Source organism: Dermochelys coriacea, chromosome 1 (assembly GCF_009764565.3).
Source record: "Dermochelys coriacea isolate rDerCor1 chromosome 1, rDerCor1.pri.v4, whole genome shotgun sequence".
Classification (NCBI taxonomy): domain Eukaryota; kingdom Metazoa; phylum Chordata; order Testudines; family Dermochelyidae; genus Dermochelys; species Dermochelys coriacea.
Genome location: NC_050068.2, coordinates 119153677 through 119169724, shown reverse-complemented (window position 1 = coordinate 119169724; position 16048 = coordinate 119153677). Strand labels below are relative to the sequence as shown.

General features: G+C 39.4%; 1 protein-coding gene across 1 annotated transcript in view; it reads left to right on the top strand.

Moving 5' to 3' along the window:
• The window catches only part of EIF5B (eukaryotic translation initiation factor 5B), a 71875-nt gene that overhangs the window by 5587 nt on the left and 50240 nt on the right, over nucleotides 1-16048 (top strand). The window contains exons 2-5 of the mRNA XM_038386963.2: nucleotides 13810-13935; nucleotides 14016-14100; nucleotides 14528-15179; nucleotides 15685-15899. Of these exons, the coding sequence (XP_038242891.1) occupies nucleotides 13810-13935; nucleotides 14016-14100; nucleotides 14528-15179; nucleotides 15685-15899 (1078 nt within the window). The remainder of the gene's footprint in view (nucleotides 1-13809; nucleotides 13936-14015; nucleotides 14101-14527; nucleotides 15180-15684; nucleotides 15900-16048) is intronic.

Sequence of the window (16048 nt, the reverse complement as noted above, 5' to 3'; positions counted from 1 at the left end):
ACCACACGCTATTGCTGCAGACTTCCATATAGGTACGTGGTATTACGTTACAAAACCGTTTCCCATCTTGGTTCTCATTCTCTCCCTCAGGTGTCCTGGGCCTTCCATATTTTCTATCTTTCTCCTTGTAAGTCTCTTTCTTATGTTCCTTCCTTGCCAATTCTTTTTACTTCCAAGTATTTAATCTTTGGCTGTATTTATTCTCACTCATATTTTGGTGCCCTTTGGCATTGCAGTCTGTTGCATAGGCATGCTCCTATGATCATTCATGCATATTGCTTTAGAAGTCATAAGTGCCAAAAAGATGATTCTGCATCCAAGAATGAACACTAGATAAATTAAGAGTTATAGTACAACTAACATAGTTCTGTGTATTGCTTGGTTTTCTGCAAGTTAACTTGCTAGTGTCATGTACTAACTAGTTTTTCTTCTTATGCTTCTTTTTTTGGGGTTGGTCTTTCTGATGCAGCAGAAAAAACACTGAGAAGTTTATAATATTTTGAAGCATACTATCACCTTTAGATTATGCTGCATGTCTTTCCTTTTAGTTAGTAAACTTTCTATGTTACCAATATATTTACAGCAACTGCCCCATCCACCTTTTCCCTGCAAAATAATACCCCAAGCAGAGCTTCTTACAACTGCAGCAGGGAGAAGAGCTGAAGGCTCCCTGAAGTCCACTGAACACTTTGCTTTTGGAAATCTAATGTGGGAGGCACTTTGATATTAGAGGTTCCTGCCAGTACAGAACTCTAAAGTAGAGATTAATTGTGCTATTAATAGGCTTTGTTCATAAGGGTTATTGACACAGTCTGAGGTAAACAGGGCTACCTTTGCTGTAAATGCATCATTTTTCTTTCCTAGTGACATAAAAATTACCTTTTGTGGGTGGTTTGGTGGATCCCTTTAAAGAAATAACAGTGCCATCTGTGGATTGGAAAGACTAGTGTCTGTGCCTGGCTACTCTGATTGGTCTTCAGATATTTGTACTAATAGCTGGATTGCTTTTATTTATAGAATAACTTAAGTAGTGGGGTTTCTCTTTCAGTTTAAATCTTATCCGTTCCTGTGTGTTACCTGAGGTGTACCGATGTATAGAAAGAATAGTAAATATGGCAGGCTTGACTTAACAGTGAAATCCTTGCTGATCTTAAACACAAAAAAGAAGCTTACAAGAAGTGGAAGATTGGACAAATGACCAGGGAAGAGTATAAAAATATTGCTTGGGTATGCAGGAGTGGAATCAGGAAGGCCAAATCCCACCTGGAGTTGCAGCTAGCAAGAGATGTTAAGAGTAACAAGAACGGTTTCTTCAGGTATGTTAGCAACAAGAAGAAAATCAAGGAAAGTGTGGGTCCCTTACTAAATGAGGGAGGCAACATAGTGACAGAGACTGTGGAAGAAGCTAATGTACTCAATGCTTTTTTGCCTCTGTCTTCAGGAACAAGGTCAGCTCCCAGACTACTGCACTGGGCAGTAATGGTGGTGACCAGCCTTCTGTGGAGAAAGAAGTGGTTCAGGACTATTTAGAAAAGCTGGACGAGCACAAGTCCATGGGGCCGGATGCGCTGCATCCAAGAGTGCTAAAGGAGTTGGCGGGTGTGATTGCAGAGCCATTGGCCATTATCTTTGAAAATTCATGGCGATTGGGGGAGGTCCCGGACGACTGGAAAAAGGCTAATGTAGTGCCCATCTTTAAAAAAGGGAAGGAGGAGGATCCTGGGAACTACAGGCCAGTTAGCCTCACCTCAATCCCTGGAAAAATCATGGAGCAGGTCCCCAAGGAATCAATTCCTGATCACTTTCCTCTCCTCTAAGTGCTTCAGAACAGTCAGTATGGATTCACCAAGGGCAAGTCATGCCTGACTAATCTAATTGCCTTCTATGACGAGATAACTGGCTCTGTGGATGAGGGGAAAGCAGTGGACATGTTGTTCCTTGACTTTAGCAAAGCTTTCGACACAGTCTCCCACAGTATTCTTGCCAGCAAGTTAAAGTAGTATGGGCTGGATGAATGGACTATAAGGTGGATAGAAAGCTGGCTAGATCGTCGGGCTCAATGGGTAGTGATCAATGGCTCCATGTCTAGTTGGCAGCTGGTATCAAGCAGAGTGCCCCAAGGGTTGGTCCTGGGGCCGGTTTTGTTCAATATCTTCATTAATGATCTGGAGGATGGTGTGGATTGCACCCTCAGCAAGCTTGCAGATGACACTAAACTGGGAGGAGAGGTAGATTTGCTGGAGGGTAGGGATAGGATACAGAGGGACCTAGACAAATTAGAGGATTGGGCCAAAAGAAATCTGATGAGGCTCAACAAGGATAAGTGCAGAGTCCTGCACTTAGGATGAAGAATCCCATGCACTGCTACAGACTGGGGACTGAATGGCTAGGCAGCAGTTCTGCAGAAAAGGACTTAGGGGTTACAGTGAATGAGAAGCTGGATACGAGTTAACAGTGTGCCCTTGTTGCCAAGAAGGCCAATGGCATTTTGGGCTGTATAAGTAGGGGCATTGCCAGCAGATCGAGGGACGTGATCGTTCACCTTTATTCGACACTGGTGAGGCCTCATCTGGAGTACTCTTTCCAATTTTTCCACATCCTTCTGGTAGTGTGGGGCCCAAAACTGGACAGAGTCCAGTGGAGGGCAACAAAAATGATTAGGGGACTGGAACGTATGACTTATGAGGAGAGGCTGAGGGAACTGGGATTGTTTAGTCTGCGGAAGAGAAGAATGAGGGGGGATTTGATAGTTGCTTTCAACTATCTGAAAGGGGGTTCCAAAGATGTTGGATCTAGACTGTTCTCAATGATAACAGATGACAGAATGAGGAGTAATTGTCTCAAGTTGCAGTGGGGGAGGTTTAGGTTGGATATTAGGAAAAACTTTTTTTTCACTAGGGGGGTGGTGAAGCATTGGAATGGGTTACCTAGGGAGGTGGTGGAACCTCTCCTTCCTTAGAGGTTTTCAAGGTCAGGCTTGAGAAAGCCCTGACTGGGATGATTTAGTTGGGGATTGGTCCTGCTTTGAGTAGGGGGTTGGACTAGATGACCTCCTGAGGTCCCTTCCAACCTTGATATTCTATGATAGGTAGGCTTTATGAACAGTTTAATTACTCATTGTCACAGTAGTGGAAACAATACATGGCATGGCAGCAGAGAGTGGAACCACTATTTCTCTAGTCTTCAGAACATTCCCGAAAATCGTGAACCAAAATGAATAGGCTTGCAATCCAGGGTGGAGTGACTTAAATTTTCAATTTTAATCAGTTTTTCCATTTATACTTCAGTTATTTTCTAAAGACAAGTGCATTGTTATTGGTTGATATGATAAATATTAAAACGTGTTGATTTACAACTAAACAGATTGTAAATTTAGATTTTAGATACTTTTGCTACCTACGTGGGTACACTATAACTATACATTTTAAGCAGTTATATTGCTTAATATTTTCAGATTCTTATTAAATAATTGTACACTTGATGTTAGAAAATGGTGACTGTTGCTTATTTACTAAATAATTAACCTTTTTGGTCATGATTTGTGCCCAGCTGCATTGAGATGGTAACTGGAATTTAATTAAACATACCAACCAGCATATAAAATGCATTTTTATTAAACAAAACAAGCCCTTAATATGTCACGTGACCTATTATGCTACATTTCTAAAGCTTAACCTCAAAAGTTAAACGTTTCCCCACAATTCTTTATATAGAAAAGCTGCCTTTAACTCAGTTTTTGATAGGGACTCATGATTCAGCATATTTTATTATTTAAATATTTTAAGATAAACTCCATTTTTAAAAAAAAAAACACATTGGTTTTTATTCACTCTGCTTGCAACAAATGAAGCCTTATTGTTAACATTCCAGTTTGCATTGTTGTAGCTTGGTATCTAGTTTTTCTGTCAGTGATTTCATTTTTAACTTTGTCTGCCTGGCTAGAACTTTTGCACCATCATACTTTTAAATGTGATATGTGAAAGAGTGGCGGGGGGGAAGTGGGGGAGGCTTGTGCATCTTTGTTGTAGGATGTGTCACAGAAAGAGTTCCTGCTTTTAAAAAAAACCAAGAAAACCCACAGTACTTGAATACAAGTTCTTATTTTACTCATTTTTTTCATCAGGTTTTGCTTATATGATCCACAGACGGTTAGGCGCTCTCTGAGCCTAAACTGAAGGGATAAAAGTGTTAGTGTGGTAGCTAGACCTATTCTTCCAGTTGTTAAATGAGTCTGAGCACAAATGACATACCTTTTTAAAGAGCTTGAACAAAATGTTCATCCTTTCTCAATCAGGTTTTACTTCCTAGTTAGTTGGCTGGCAGGTTTTACTCCTCCTGTCAACCACGGTTTTCCAGGATAAACTGAATGAAAAAGACCTGGATTTCTAATATGAGAAATAAGAAGGAAAAGACTACCTAGGTGATATTTACATTCTGTGTGTGGGTATATAACAGCAAATATTTTCAGATTACATTTAATGTTGCAGGAAGGGGTTGCATTAGTGTTGAAAACAGCTTTCTTACCCTTCTTACTCTGGAAACAAAGTAATGCTTCCTTAGTGTTTCTAGCCCTTGTCTATCTGAGTAGAAAGAGACTTGGACCAAGGACAACATCTGAATGTCTTTGAATGGCATTCCAGAGCTAGCTAGTAAGTCCCATTTAGTCACATAACACAGGCATTTTCCCCTTAAAGCCCCGCTTAAAGATGGTATGAAACAAGAAATTGATGTGCAATCTGCACACTCTAAAAAGTTTGATTAATTTCAAACGTCTTATGGGCAAAAGCTTTCATATGCTGTGCATCAGTAAATTAGTTAGTTAGTCTATGGTTACCTCCTTGAGGAGATACCATCAACTTGAAATCTCCTCAGTTTTAAAAAGCTAAAAGTAGTTTCGGGTAATACATGCACTCCTGTCAATTTCAGTAGTCTTTCAATCTGTTTTTAAATGCTTTTCTTTTCCGTGCTTTGGGTGTAAAGACCCCCACAAACAATGAGGGACACTTACCATTCAGGAAAATAGTGAAATCAAATGCATGAAGTACATGTTTTTCCTCTTTCTGAGTATTCCTGGAAAACTTTCATTTGTAGTAATTGGGATATTAACGGTAAAATGGCAGGTCCAAAAAAAATAGGAGTGACCTAAGTTGCTGGTGTCCCTTTAATTCACTTGGAGCAGTGCTGGTGTAAGTGAAATTAAGACATAATATCATGAGTTGCTTCAGCAAAATTAATCTCATAACACTTCCTTTTAGAAACATGAGAAGTGAGTATATTATGTTGTAGTGATGCAACTTTCTTGTTCTGTTGGTTTGTTTTAGTCTTCTAGTTTTAAAAACTGGAAGGCTTTGTAAAGTTGCTGTCATTTTACACAGTGAGCCATTTTTATTTTTTTAAACTAGAAAGTCCTTTGAGCAAGAACTGTTCATTTTGTCTGTAATCAAATGTATAGCTTGTTACCTGTAGCACCTTTAAAGCAAAAGGCACGCTTCAGTGGTCATTTTTGTATTTCCCGGACTCTTGGTGAATGGTTGGTTGATGCAGAAAACACTTGTCATCTTGGACCTATGCTTCTTTGTTACCTTGTAAGCCTTTGCTTCAGTTTCTGTGGATGATAGATCATGTTTCCTGTTGACTCTGCTTATCCATCTAGAAATTAGAATTGTATTCCTGTCTTGGGATTCTGAAAAGTACATTACTCTGGTGTAAAAAGAAAAGGAGTACTTGTGGCACCTTAGAGACTAACAAATTTATTAGAGCATAAGCTTTCGTGAGCTACAGCTCACTTCATCGGATGCATCCGATGAAGTGAGCTGTAGCTCACGAAAGCTTATGCTCTAATAAATTTGTTAGTCTCTAAGGTGCCACAAGTACTCCTTTTCTTTTTGCGAATACAGACTAACACGGCTGCTACTCTGAAACCTGTCATTACTCTGGTGTGTTTCCATTAATTAATTTTAATGCAGCTGAACTGATGTAACTGAGGAGAACTTGGCCCCTCTTGCATACGCTGTTTATAAACCCCACTGCTCCAGTTTCTCAGTTCATGCATGGCTGAATAGCTTTTTCTTTTTTCTATTTGATTTAATACTTGCTGACTAAGGGAACAAATCTGTCCAAGATGTCTGTTACATAATCTGAGCTTCAGTCTTCAGGTTTAGGAATCATAATTAATTGCACTGTTAAACAATAATAAAATACCATTTTATTTAAATATTTTTAGATTATTTTCTACATTTTCAAATATATTGATTTTAATTGCAACACAGAATACGGTGTTCTGTGCTCACTTCATATTTATTTTTTATTACAAATACTTGTGCTATAAAAAACGAGAAGATTTTATAATTCACTTCATTCAAGTACTGTAATACACTGTCCTTATCATGAAAGTTGAATTTACAAATATAGAATTATGTACCAAAAAAACTGCATTCAAAAACAAAACAATGTAAAACTTTAGAGCCTACAAAACAGAGCAGGGTATATACAATTCTCCCCCAAGAAGTTCAGTCACAAATTTAATGTATTTTTAATGAGAAGTCATCAGCATGGAATCATGTCCCCTAGAATGGTGGTTGGAGCATGAAGGGGCATATGAATCTTTAATGCATCTGGCACATAAATATCTGGTGACGCTGGCTACAACAGTGCCCTGAGAATACCTGTTCTCACTTCCAAGTGACATTGGAAACAAGAAGCGGGCAGCGTTATCTCCTGAAAAAGTAAACAAAGTGTTTGTTCTAGCGATTGGCTGAACAATTTGTAGGCTCTAAAGCTTTACGTTTTGTTTTGTTTTTTTTGAGTGCAGTTACATTAACAACCCCTATATTTGTTAGTTGCACTTTCATGATAAAGAGATTGCATTTCAGTATTGTATGAGGTGAATTGAAAAGTACAATTTCTTTTATCATTTTTACAGTGCAAATATTTGTAATAAAAAGAGCACTGTACACTTTGTTCTGTGTTGCAGTTGAAATAAATATATTTGAAAATGTAGAATAACATCCAAAAATATTTAATTTCAATTGGTTTAAAAAGAGAGAGATGAGTGAAATTTATTTCATAACATTTTGGGCTAGGAAAACATGTTTTGCTTTTTACCTTGTCACTTTTGACTTATAAGTGTACATCTTGTTTTAAAAAAGGCTTAAACTTTGCTTTTCCTAGTGAAGCTCTATACCTACCAACCTCTGCAGAATCCTAGATTTCTAGTTAAAAAACAAAACAACCTCCCTCCCCCAAACTTTCTAGCTTTTACAAAGATATGACCTTCCAAACATCAACAGTTGTAAAACAGCTGCAGTGCCGTCATTGTGTGTCTGCAGCCAAAATATTCTATACAATCTTATTGAAAAAAGATTGAGATAAATGTGCTTGAACATCATTTATGGATTTCATGAATCTGAATTGTGATGAACTGTGGTTTCTTAATGACTTTAACATGGAACTTCAAGATTCCAATTGTTGCAAGATGTTGCATCAGAAAAGGAATTTTCTCAGTGTCCTTTTTTTGTTTTGTGGAACTAAGTTCATACCAATACTTAATTTTTAAACCAGTTTATCTCCTGCCCTCCCTAACAAGCCAAGCCACTGGGATAGGTTTCCTCAGGTCACATGCTTATCACTAGGGATTTTCCTCTTTTCTGACTCAATAGCTTGCAACTGCTTGGAATCTTATAAGTAGAAGAACTATTGGATAGCTCTTCTATAGCTGGTTGAGCAGAGATAGGTGGTGTATCTTTACTTACTTTCAACTTGAAATACTTTCCAGACTGGTGAGTAATGCTTTGATTCCTGTATGCAAGGTTTTGGGGAAATTAATACACATTACACTTACATAATTTTGGAACATTCTGTGTTGCAGTTTCTATTTTAATACATTATTCTAAGTGGGAGTTTTGAGCAGGAAGCCTTTGAGAATTATCACTTAGCTTTTTGAAGCTAACTGGACTAACAATTTGCTATTTTTATTTGAGTGCACTAACTACGAACAAAAATGATTTTCTAACTAAGATATAACATTAAATCTTTGCAAGCTGATTGTGAGGTAATAGTAGCTGCTTCATAGTTTAGTTTGTGTAACTGCGTGTTTTTTTTTTTCTTTATATGCCTGAGTGTTTTGCCATGGCGCAAAAAAAAAAAAAATAATCCATTTGTCTGAATCTGGTAAATACTTTGAAAAGTGGTAGGCTATGTCTGTAGTGTATAGAACTAAAGGTTAAGTGTCTAGACTATAAGTTAACACTTTAAATATTATCAGGATTGGGGAATGAGAGAACTCTAGTTCATTCTCAGCACCAAAACCAGAGCTGGGAATTAGAAGAAGCCAGTGGGGAAAGAGGTTCTATTGCTAAGTTTCCTGTGCAGAGCCTGGGTGGGGGAGAAGTAAATGTTCCCTGTTCTTTTGTGTCCTACCAAAACTCCTCTTTCTGTCCCCACATCTGTGCTTCTGCACTCGTGCACTCCCCAAGTCAGGTAGGAAGTGAGGCCTAGTTCAGAGGACCTAAGGAAGTTGGGGAATATTTGTGTGTGATGGCTGTGAGGCTTTACTCTCCTTTATTTTCTTTGAACTTCCTGAGGTCTGGAGGAACAGTAAGTTCTCTGTGAGCCTCTTAAAGCTTACTGTCTTCTGGCCAGCCCATCATGTAAACTGTAGTTTGAATGTGGGCCCACCACCTACTATGAGTTTTAAGAGGATCTCTGGAGGCTAAGCCTATGAGCCTTAGGAGGTTTTAGAAACAAACAAGCTTACTGTCGTATATGAGACTGCAGAATCTTCTAAGCTGTGTAGGAATTTGGGGGATGGAGAGGAAGGAGGGGCCACAATATGTATTCAGAGGCTATAGAGTTTGAGGGTCCTAGAGGCTCCCAAAATGCCTCCCAAGGCTTGTTGTGGTGGCTGGTATTGATGGGCTTTGAAGCTCCTAGGGCTTGTAAAGGGAGGTCCACGGGGGGTTGGAGACCATGAGGCTTGCAGGGGGTGCAGTCTGGGGGCTGTCTAATAAAGTTCAGTAGGAACTGATGTGCTTGCCCATGTGCACTACTTTTGCACCTTCTCAGGTCAGCAGTAGATAGATTCTCCTCCAGTGAATCTTAGGAGATGTATGGGATTGTCAGAAACTGCCAGAAGAAAGGAGACTGTATCCCCTCAATCTCCTTCTTTCCCTAGTCCAGTGTTTAAGTTTTTACTAAATCCTAAAGAAATTACCAAACACTTCAAAGTTGTTTATGTTTAAGGGTAGAAATTTTAACTATGTTTTTGTAATCAATAAACTCCAAACAGACAACTGTTCAAAAGCCAGGAAGCTCAGATTTAATGAAAAATGTAAGTAATTCAAACACTTTAAAATATGGAAGTACATAAAGTATCCCATCTGCGGTAATGCTGGGCTTTATAGTTTCCCACTTCCCTTGGGTTTTTTTATGTAATGTCTTTGTATTGTTTTATTTTTTTGGATCCAAGACTGTAAGCAGTTCAAGAAAATTCCAGTTGTGGATGGCTTAAATTCTGAGCAGTTTTGATACTTAGCGTATCAAAGAGAACATCATAGAGCATTGGCTTATAACTGAATTGATGTCTCCACTCTAGACATCCTAGCTTTGCATCTGATGATCACAAGTTAGCACAGAGAAGTATATGGCCTAATCATGTAAAGACCTGAGGATCCTGTGTGGGGAACTGAGCATTCTCTGTTCCTTTCAGGATTAGGCCCTTAATGAAGAGTGGGGAATTACCTCCTTCACTGAACAGTTTGCCTAAAGAAAGCGCGCGCGTGTGTGTGTGTGTGTGTGTGTGTGTGTGTGTGTGTGAGAGAGAATAAAGGTTGTGTTTTAATTTTAACATACTGTAACTTGATTGAATTTAAGAGCAATGCTGATTAAAATATGCATAATAGCGTATACGCTAAAGGAGCGAAAGTATTATTGCAGGAGTCTGTAGGACGGTTTTCAGCGTACTTTCTCAGTAGCTTTCAGACTGAAAAGGAACTGAATTTCCTAGAAGCTCACAACAATTTTGGGAAGGGAGGGAATCTTGAATAGTTAAGAGGTTAATTTTTTCCAAAACTGAATTTTTTTTCTTAAGGTTGAAGTCTTAAATTTCCCTATGTGTAGCCCAGGGGTGGCCAACCTGAGCCTGAGAGAGAGCCAAAATTTATCAATGTACATTGTCAAAGAGCCACAGTAATATGTCACCAGTGCCTCCCACCCACCGGAAGCACCGTTGATCAGCGCCTCCCCTTCCCTCCCCACACCTCCCGATCAGCTGTTTTGTTGCGTGCAGGAGGCTCTGGGGGGGGGGGAAAGAGGGGAAGAGCGAGGGTACAGCAGGCTCAGGGGAGGGGGTAGGAAGGGGTGGAGTGGGACCAGGGCCTGTGGTAGAGCCAGGGACTGAGCAGTGAGCACCTCCCGGCACATTAGAAAGTTGGCGCCTGTAGCTCCAGCCCCAGAGTCGGTACCTAAACAAGGAGCCACATATTAACTTCTGAAGAGCCGCATGTGGCTCCGGAGCCATAGGTTGGCCATCCCTGGTGTAGCCAAACCGTGAAGACATAGTAAAGATCTAAATTTACAGATTGCAGTTCCCAAGAAAGCTGCGAGCAAATATCTGGAGGGCCAGGCTCACTTTCCCTGTCAGAAATACCAAGTGAGAAACAATTGTCATTTCTTATTATGCCTCTTTAGACAACTGTCTCAAAGAATTCTGGGATGCATCAAGTGGTTGAGTGTGGGCTCATATGAAAGGAAAGATTGGGAGCCCTTTCTGTATTTTCTGTGCTCCTGCCTTTTACTGTCTGTCAAAACTTTCTTTGTCAGACCCATTTCAATCATCCAGCACTACTTCTGTTTCTCTGTATAAATTTAATACCACTGTGCCACTCTGTACCTCGAGTAGCGCCCTAGGATCCCCATGTTCACCACTGTCATATAATTATATGTTTTGTACAAAGTATGCATTGTGAGGTATCATTTTGGAAGTCTTGATCTGTTCAATATTAATATCCAGTTGGATTGTATGTGCTATCACTTGTATGTGAAGGTATGAAGTTTTGCAGTGTTACTGAAATGTGTAGTGAGGTTGGGAGACGCCCACAGTCAACCTTTCTGTCCAGCAAAGGACCAGCCAGATGTGCTGATGGCCCATTACACTCTCACAACGGCTATCCCAGAAACTTCACAGTGAGAGCACGTATACAATGGAGACTTGACCAATGGGGATTGCCTGATCCAGGAACGTTAGAAGCTCCCTAAAAGTGGGGGGGAGGGGGGTCCAACAGGTGCCTGAACTGTAGCTCTGCCCTCACACCACCCCTTCTCCCTGAGGTCCCACCCCTCATTACTTATCCTTATGGCCTGCAAAAAGTGGAAGGCCCTTGGCCCCCCTGTTCCAACGCTACTTGCCTCATCCCCATGTCACAGCAAAAGATCTTTCCAGCAAACTGGAAGAAAATATAAGAGGGGAAGTGACATCATCACTTAATCTCTCTTCTCCCCCTCCACCCCCAACTCGACACCTGGAGAAACATCTGGAAGACAAAGACTTTGAACAGGGGAAGGGGGTCCCAGGCTGGAAAAAGGGTCCTAGCCTGTGTATTATGGAACCATACTGTCTGTCAGGGTAAGCCACTGCTTGATTCAAATCCTGTTCTGTTGGTAGAACTCGGACTGCACATTTTATTTTCGTAAGTAACCAACGTTGGTCTCTACGCCTGCTACTTATCACTTAAAATCTATCTTTTTGTAGTTAATTTTTTCATTGTCTTAATGTCCTCATGATTTCATAGAAAAGCCTGAAAACTTGGCTGAAACACCCAGTGGCAAACAAAAAGGACTCGTACTGTATTTTTAAAATCTCATAATGTGGTGGGTTTTAGTGTTTTGTTTTGTTAAATGATTGAGCTTAGCAATAGTAATACTTGGCAATTTATTAATTCAAACATTTGCTGCTGTCATGGAAAATCTGAATTTCAAAGAAGTGCATATTCTTTTGTGATATTTCTTTAGATATAGAGAGTCAGACACTTTGTGGATCAGATTTCAGCAGTATTCATGAATCCATCAAATAGCAGGGAGACATTTCAGAATGTAATTGTGAGATGGTTGCATTTGGAACTGATATATGTGAGGGAGATGTATGTGATACTGATGGCAAGTTCTGCCTCTTCAGGTAAAGATTCTGATGGCTAGAAAAGGCATGAATAGCAAATTAGACGTGAACTTGCAAAGTAATATACTGCCAAAAAGAGAAAATGGTAAGCTAAGGGAGTTTTGAGTTGAATACCCAAATGCTTCAGGTCATGGAGCAGGAAATTAAGGTAATAGTATTTCCTCTCTCTGAGGCTCTGGAGTAACTGCACATAGAACATTCATTTCTGGACATGATACTTTTTAGAAAGGTCTCCCTCAAACTTGTCAATAGAAGAAATGAACAAAAATAACTATTGCGGCTGGAGGGGTGGAGTTGAAAGACTAAAAGAACTAAATTTGTATGGTTACAGAAAGGTACCCAGAATGAAGAGGAATTTAGTGGCCCAAGAGGTAATGGGATTGAATTAGGAGGCAAGTTTAAGACATGTATCAAGAAAAAAATTCATGACAGTATGAATTGTTAGTGGGAATAATTCTCAAGGAAGTGTTGGAAACCTCTGTGACTGGGACTCCCAAAATTAGACTGAGCAAAACACTGTAGAATATGGTATAGGGAACTGCGTGACACTGGCAGAGAGATGGGCTGTATGACTTAAAGGGCCTTTTCTTTCTGTGACTTCTAATTTGAGTAAGGATGAACCTGTGGACATAACTTGAAGGAAAGCGTACTATGTCAGAAATTCTCAAACTGGGGGGCATCCAAGCGTTCACGGAATGTATTCTGGAGGGCATGAGAAGCTTTAGGAGGTTTTAAAAAAAAAAAAAAAAAAAAGAACAAAAAAAAAAAAAAACCATTTGCTGGGGGGCTGAAGAGCAGCAGCGGCTGCTGGCTGGATAACCAGCTCTGTGTCTGAAGGCAGTGCTGCCACTGGCAGAAGTGGAGAAGTAAGGGTGGCATGGTATAGTGTTGTCACCCTTACTACTTCACTGGTAGCGGCACTGCCTTCAGAGCTGGGACACACAGAGGGGAGGCATGATCAAATAAATTTGAGAACCACTGACTTATGTTATGCTTTGGTGATGTAAATGCTAAAGGAGAAACTTTACCACTTGTATTTGCGTCCTACAAACTCTTCTCCCCCCCCCCCCCCCATGGTAACTAGTGTCTAGCTTTGGGTAGGCTTTCTTTTGATTTTGTTAGAAATTAGCTTTGGAATTTGGTTATTGTACATAATTTTTTACAGAGTTTCCGTTTCTTTAAAAAAACTGTGGTCATGTGAACATGCATGATACAGATCCCCCCTCCCCCCCCGTGATTGTGTGTGTGTGTATCTTCTCAGGAGGGGAGAAGAGAATTGAAGTTACTATGGTTTGGGATTGCTAAACTCAATCTTCACATTTTGACAGTGCACAATGTTACTGGTTGGGATGCAGTGACTTTACATTGTAGCACAGGCCTGATATGTACATTTAGGGAAATTTTAATTGACTTGTGGAACAGCATTACAAAACTGTTCCCGTATCATTTAATTTTAAGATGGATGGGAGCCTAAATGTCTCATTTTAAATCTACTGTGAGATGAAAAATATATAAAATTTAAGTTTCATTCTGAAGTGTCTGTGGAAATTAATTGTACTCATCTTGGTGACCTAAACTCCTTTAGGTGACTTCCTTTTTAAATTGAACTTTTAGTAAAACTATTTTGTCTTTCTGTTTAGTGCCAAAGATGATATTGACCTTGATGCTCTTGCTGCTGAAATAGAGGGAGCAGGTGCTGCCAAGGAGCAGGAACCACAAAAATCTAAAGGCAAAAAGAAAAAAGAAAAGAAGAAACAAGAATTTGAGTAAATAATTTTGTTCCTTTCATTATTGCATTCAATTACAAATAAACAAATACTTACTTGATTTTAACTTCTTTCTTTAGTGAAGATGATATCCTAAAGGAGCTGGAAGAACTATCTGTAGAGGCACAAGGAGGGAAGGTTGACAGAGAACCTGCTTCAACAAAGGTGAAAGTTGAGGGGTTATTGACAAGTAGAAAGTGTTCTGAAAAGGGCAGTTTTTGGTACTCAAATCTTTTACTCGCAGATTACATAAGTTTTGGTGCTGCTGTATGGTATGGTATGTATCATTCACCTAAATGAAAATTGACTAATATTTAAAAGTAACGATTGCTTTTAACTACTCTTCTGCATTAGAAGCAAACAATGATAACTTTTAGCTTAAACCACTTTTGCACACAGATAAGCATTAGAAAAATGTGATGGAATAAGTAGAGCATTCTTTATTGTGGGCTGTCTTTAGTTACTTCAGGTATCCTTTTACTACTACTCAAACTCTATCCTCGGTAAGAGGAGTTCTATATAATCTCTGAATTTTGCGTTTGAAAACATTTTATTTTCCATGAAAAATGAAACCTGTTTGTTTGATTACCAGACAGAGAATGACTATCAAGAAATCGGCTTCTCAAAACAAGACAAAAAAAAGAGAGGGAAGAGTAAAAAAATCAGTTGTGACGATGATGACAGTGAAGAAATGGAGGGTAAGGATACAAAATCTAAAAAGACCCAGAAACCAAAAACTGAAACTCACTCTGGCAGCGATGACGATGATTGTGAGATATTGCTTAAGAAAGGCAAAGGAAGAACTCAAAAATCAAATAAAAAGCTGGACCTTTCAGAAGAGGATGAAGCTAACATTAAGAAAAGTAAAGAGAGTACACGAGCATTGTCCTCAGGTGAGAGTGCTGATGAATCGGATGATTTCTCCCAACCTAAAAAGGGTCAAAAGAAAACTCAAAAGGGAAAGCCTGCTCCTAATGCTGAAAGTGGGGATGAGGAAGAGGAGCCTTCATTCAAAATAAAAACAGTGGCTCAGAAGAAGGCAGAAAAAAAAGAGCGCGAGAGAAAAAAACGTGAGGAGGAAAAAGCCAAACTGAAAAAACAGAAGGAAAAGGAAGAGTTGGAAGCTGGTAAAGAACAGGTAAAGCAGAAGGAGGTTCCAAAGAGAGCTGAAGAGGCAGCTTCTCCTGAAGCTATTCCAGCTGCTGCTGTAGGGGAAAAGGGAGAGGCTCCCACAGTAGCAGAAGGTTGGTAATTTTAGAGTAATATTCCATGCAATCAGACTTTCTCTTAATTTAGTGAGATAAATCAGTGATTGTGATTGCAGCTTTTTCCAAAGTCAGTAATATTAAAGATACTTAATAGCACCTTTTATATATTATATATATAAAATTATAATTTTTTGTATGTGGTTCACTCATGGGCATTTTTCCTGGTCTGTACATTGTCCAGGTATATAGAAAACAAGTGCCACATGGTGAATTCTCACTGCGCTATATATTTATAGCTCTGTAGTGCAAACATAATTTTTCACTGCTTGATTCTTAGACATCTATTATATGAACACTTCAAAGTCTTATCGCTATGATTTAAGAGTCAATTTTTTTATTTTCAGTATGAAATCAGAATCAGCAAGGTTTCTCAGATCTGGAATTAAGCACAACGTAGTATTTTAAAATACTACTTAACTATCTGGAGTCTTTTTAAATTGAATTTCTGACACCCCTGAATATCTGTCTTTTTCTTACGTAGCTGAAGATAATGACGGGGACAAAAAGAAAAAAGACAAGAAGAAAAAGAAGGTTGAGAAAGAAGAGAAAGAGAAGAAAAAAGGTCCCAGTAAAGCTACAGTTAAAGCTATGCAAGAAGCCTTGGCTAAGATGAAAGAGGAGGAAGAAAGGGCAAAGAGAGAGGAGGAAGAGCGCTTAAAACGACTTGAGGAACTAGAAGCTAAGCGTAAAGAGGAGGTACTGCATGTGTTCAGATGAATGAGGGTTAGGGAAGAGGTGCACCCCAACTCAGTCTGTTGCAGGATTAGGTCCTTACTATGTATACAGTGAAAACTCACTGAAAGTGGTGGAAGGTCCCCCTTCGTGTCAGCTATAAATTGTAATAA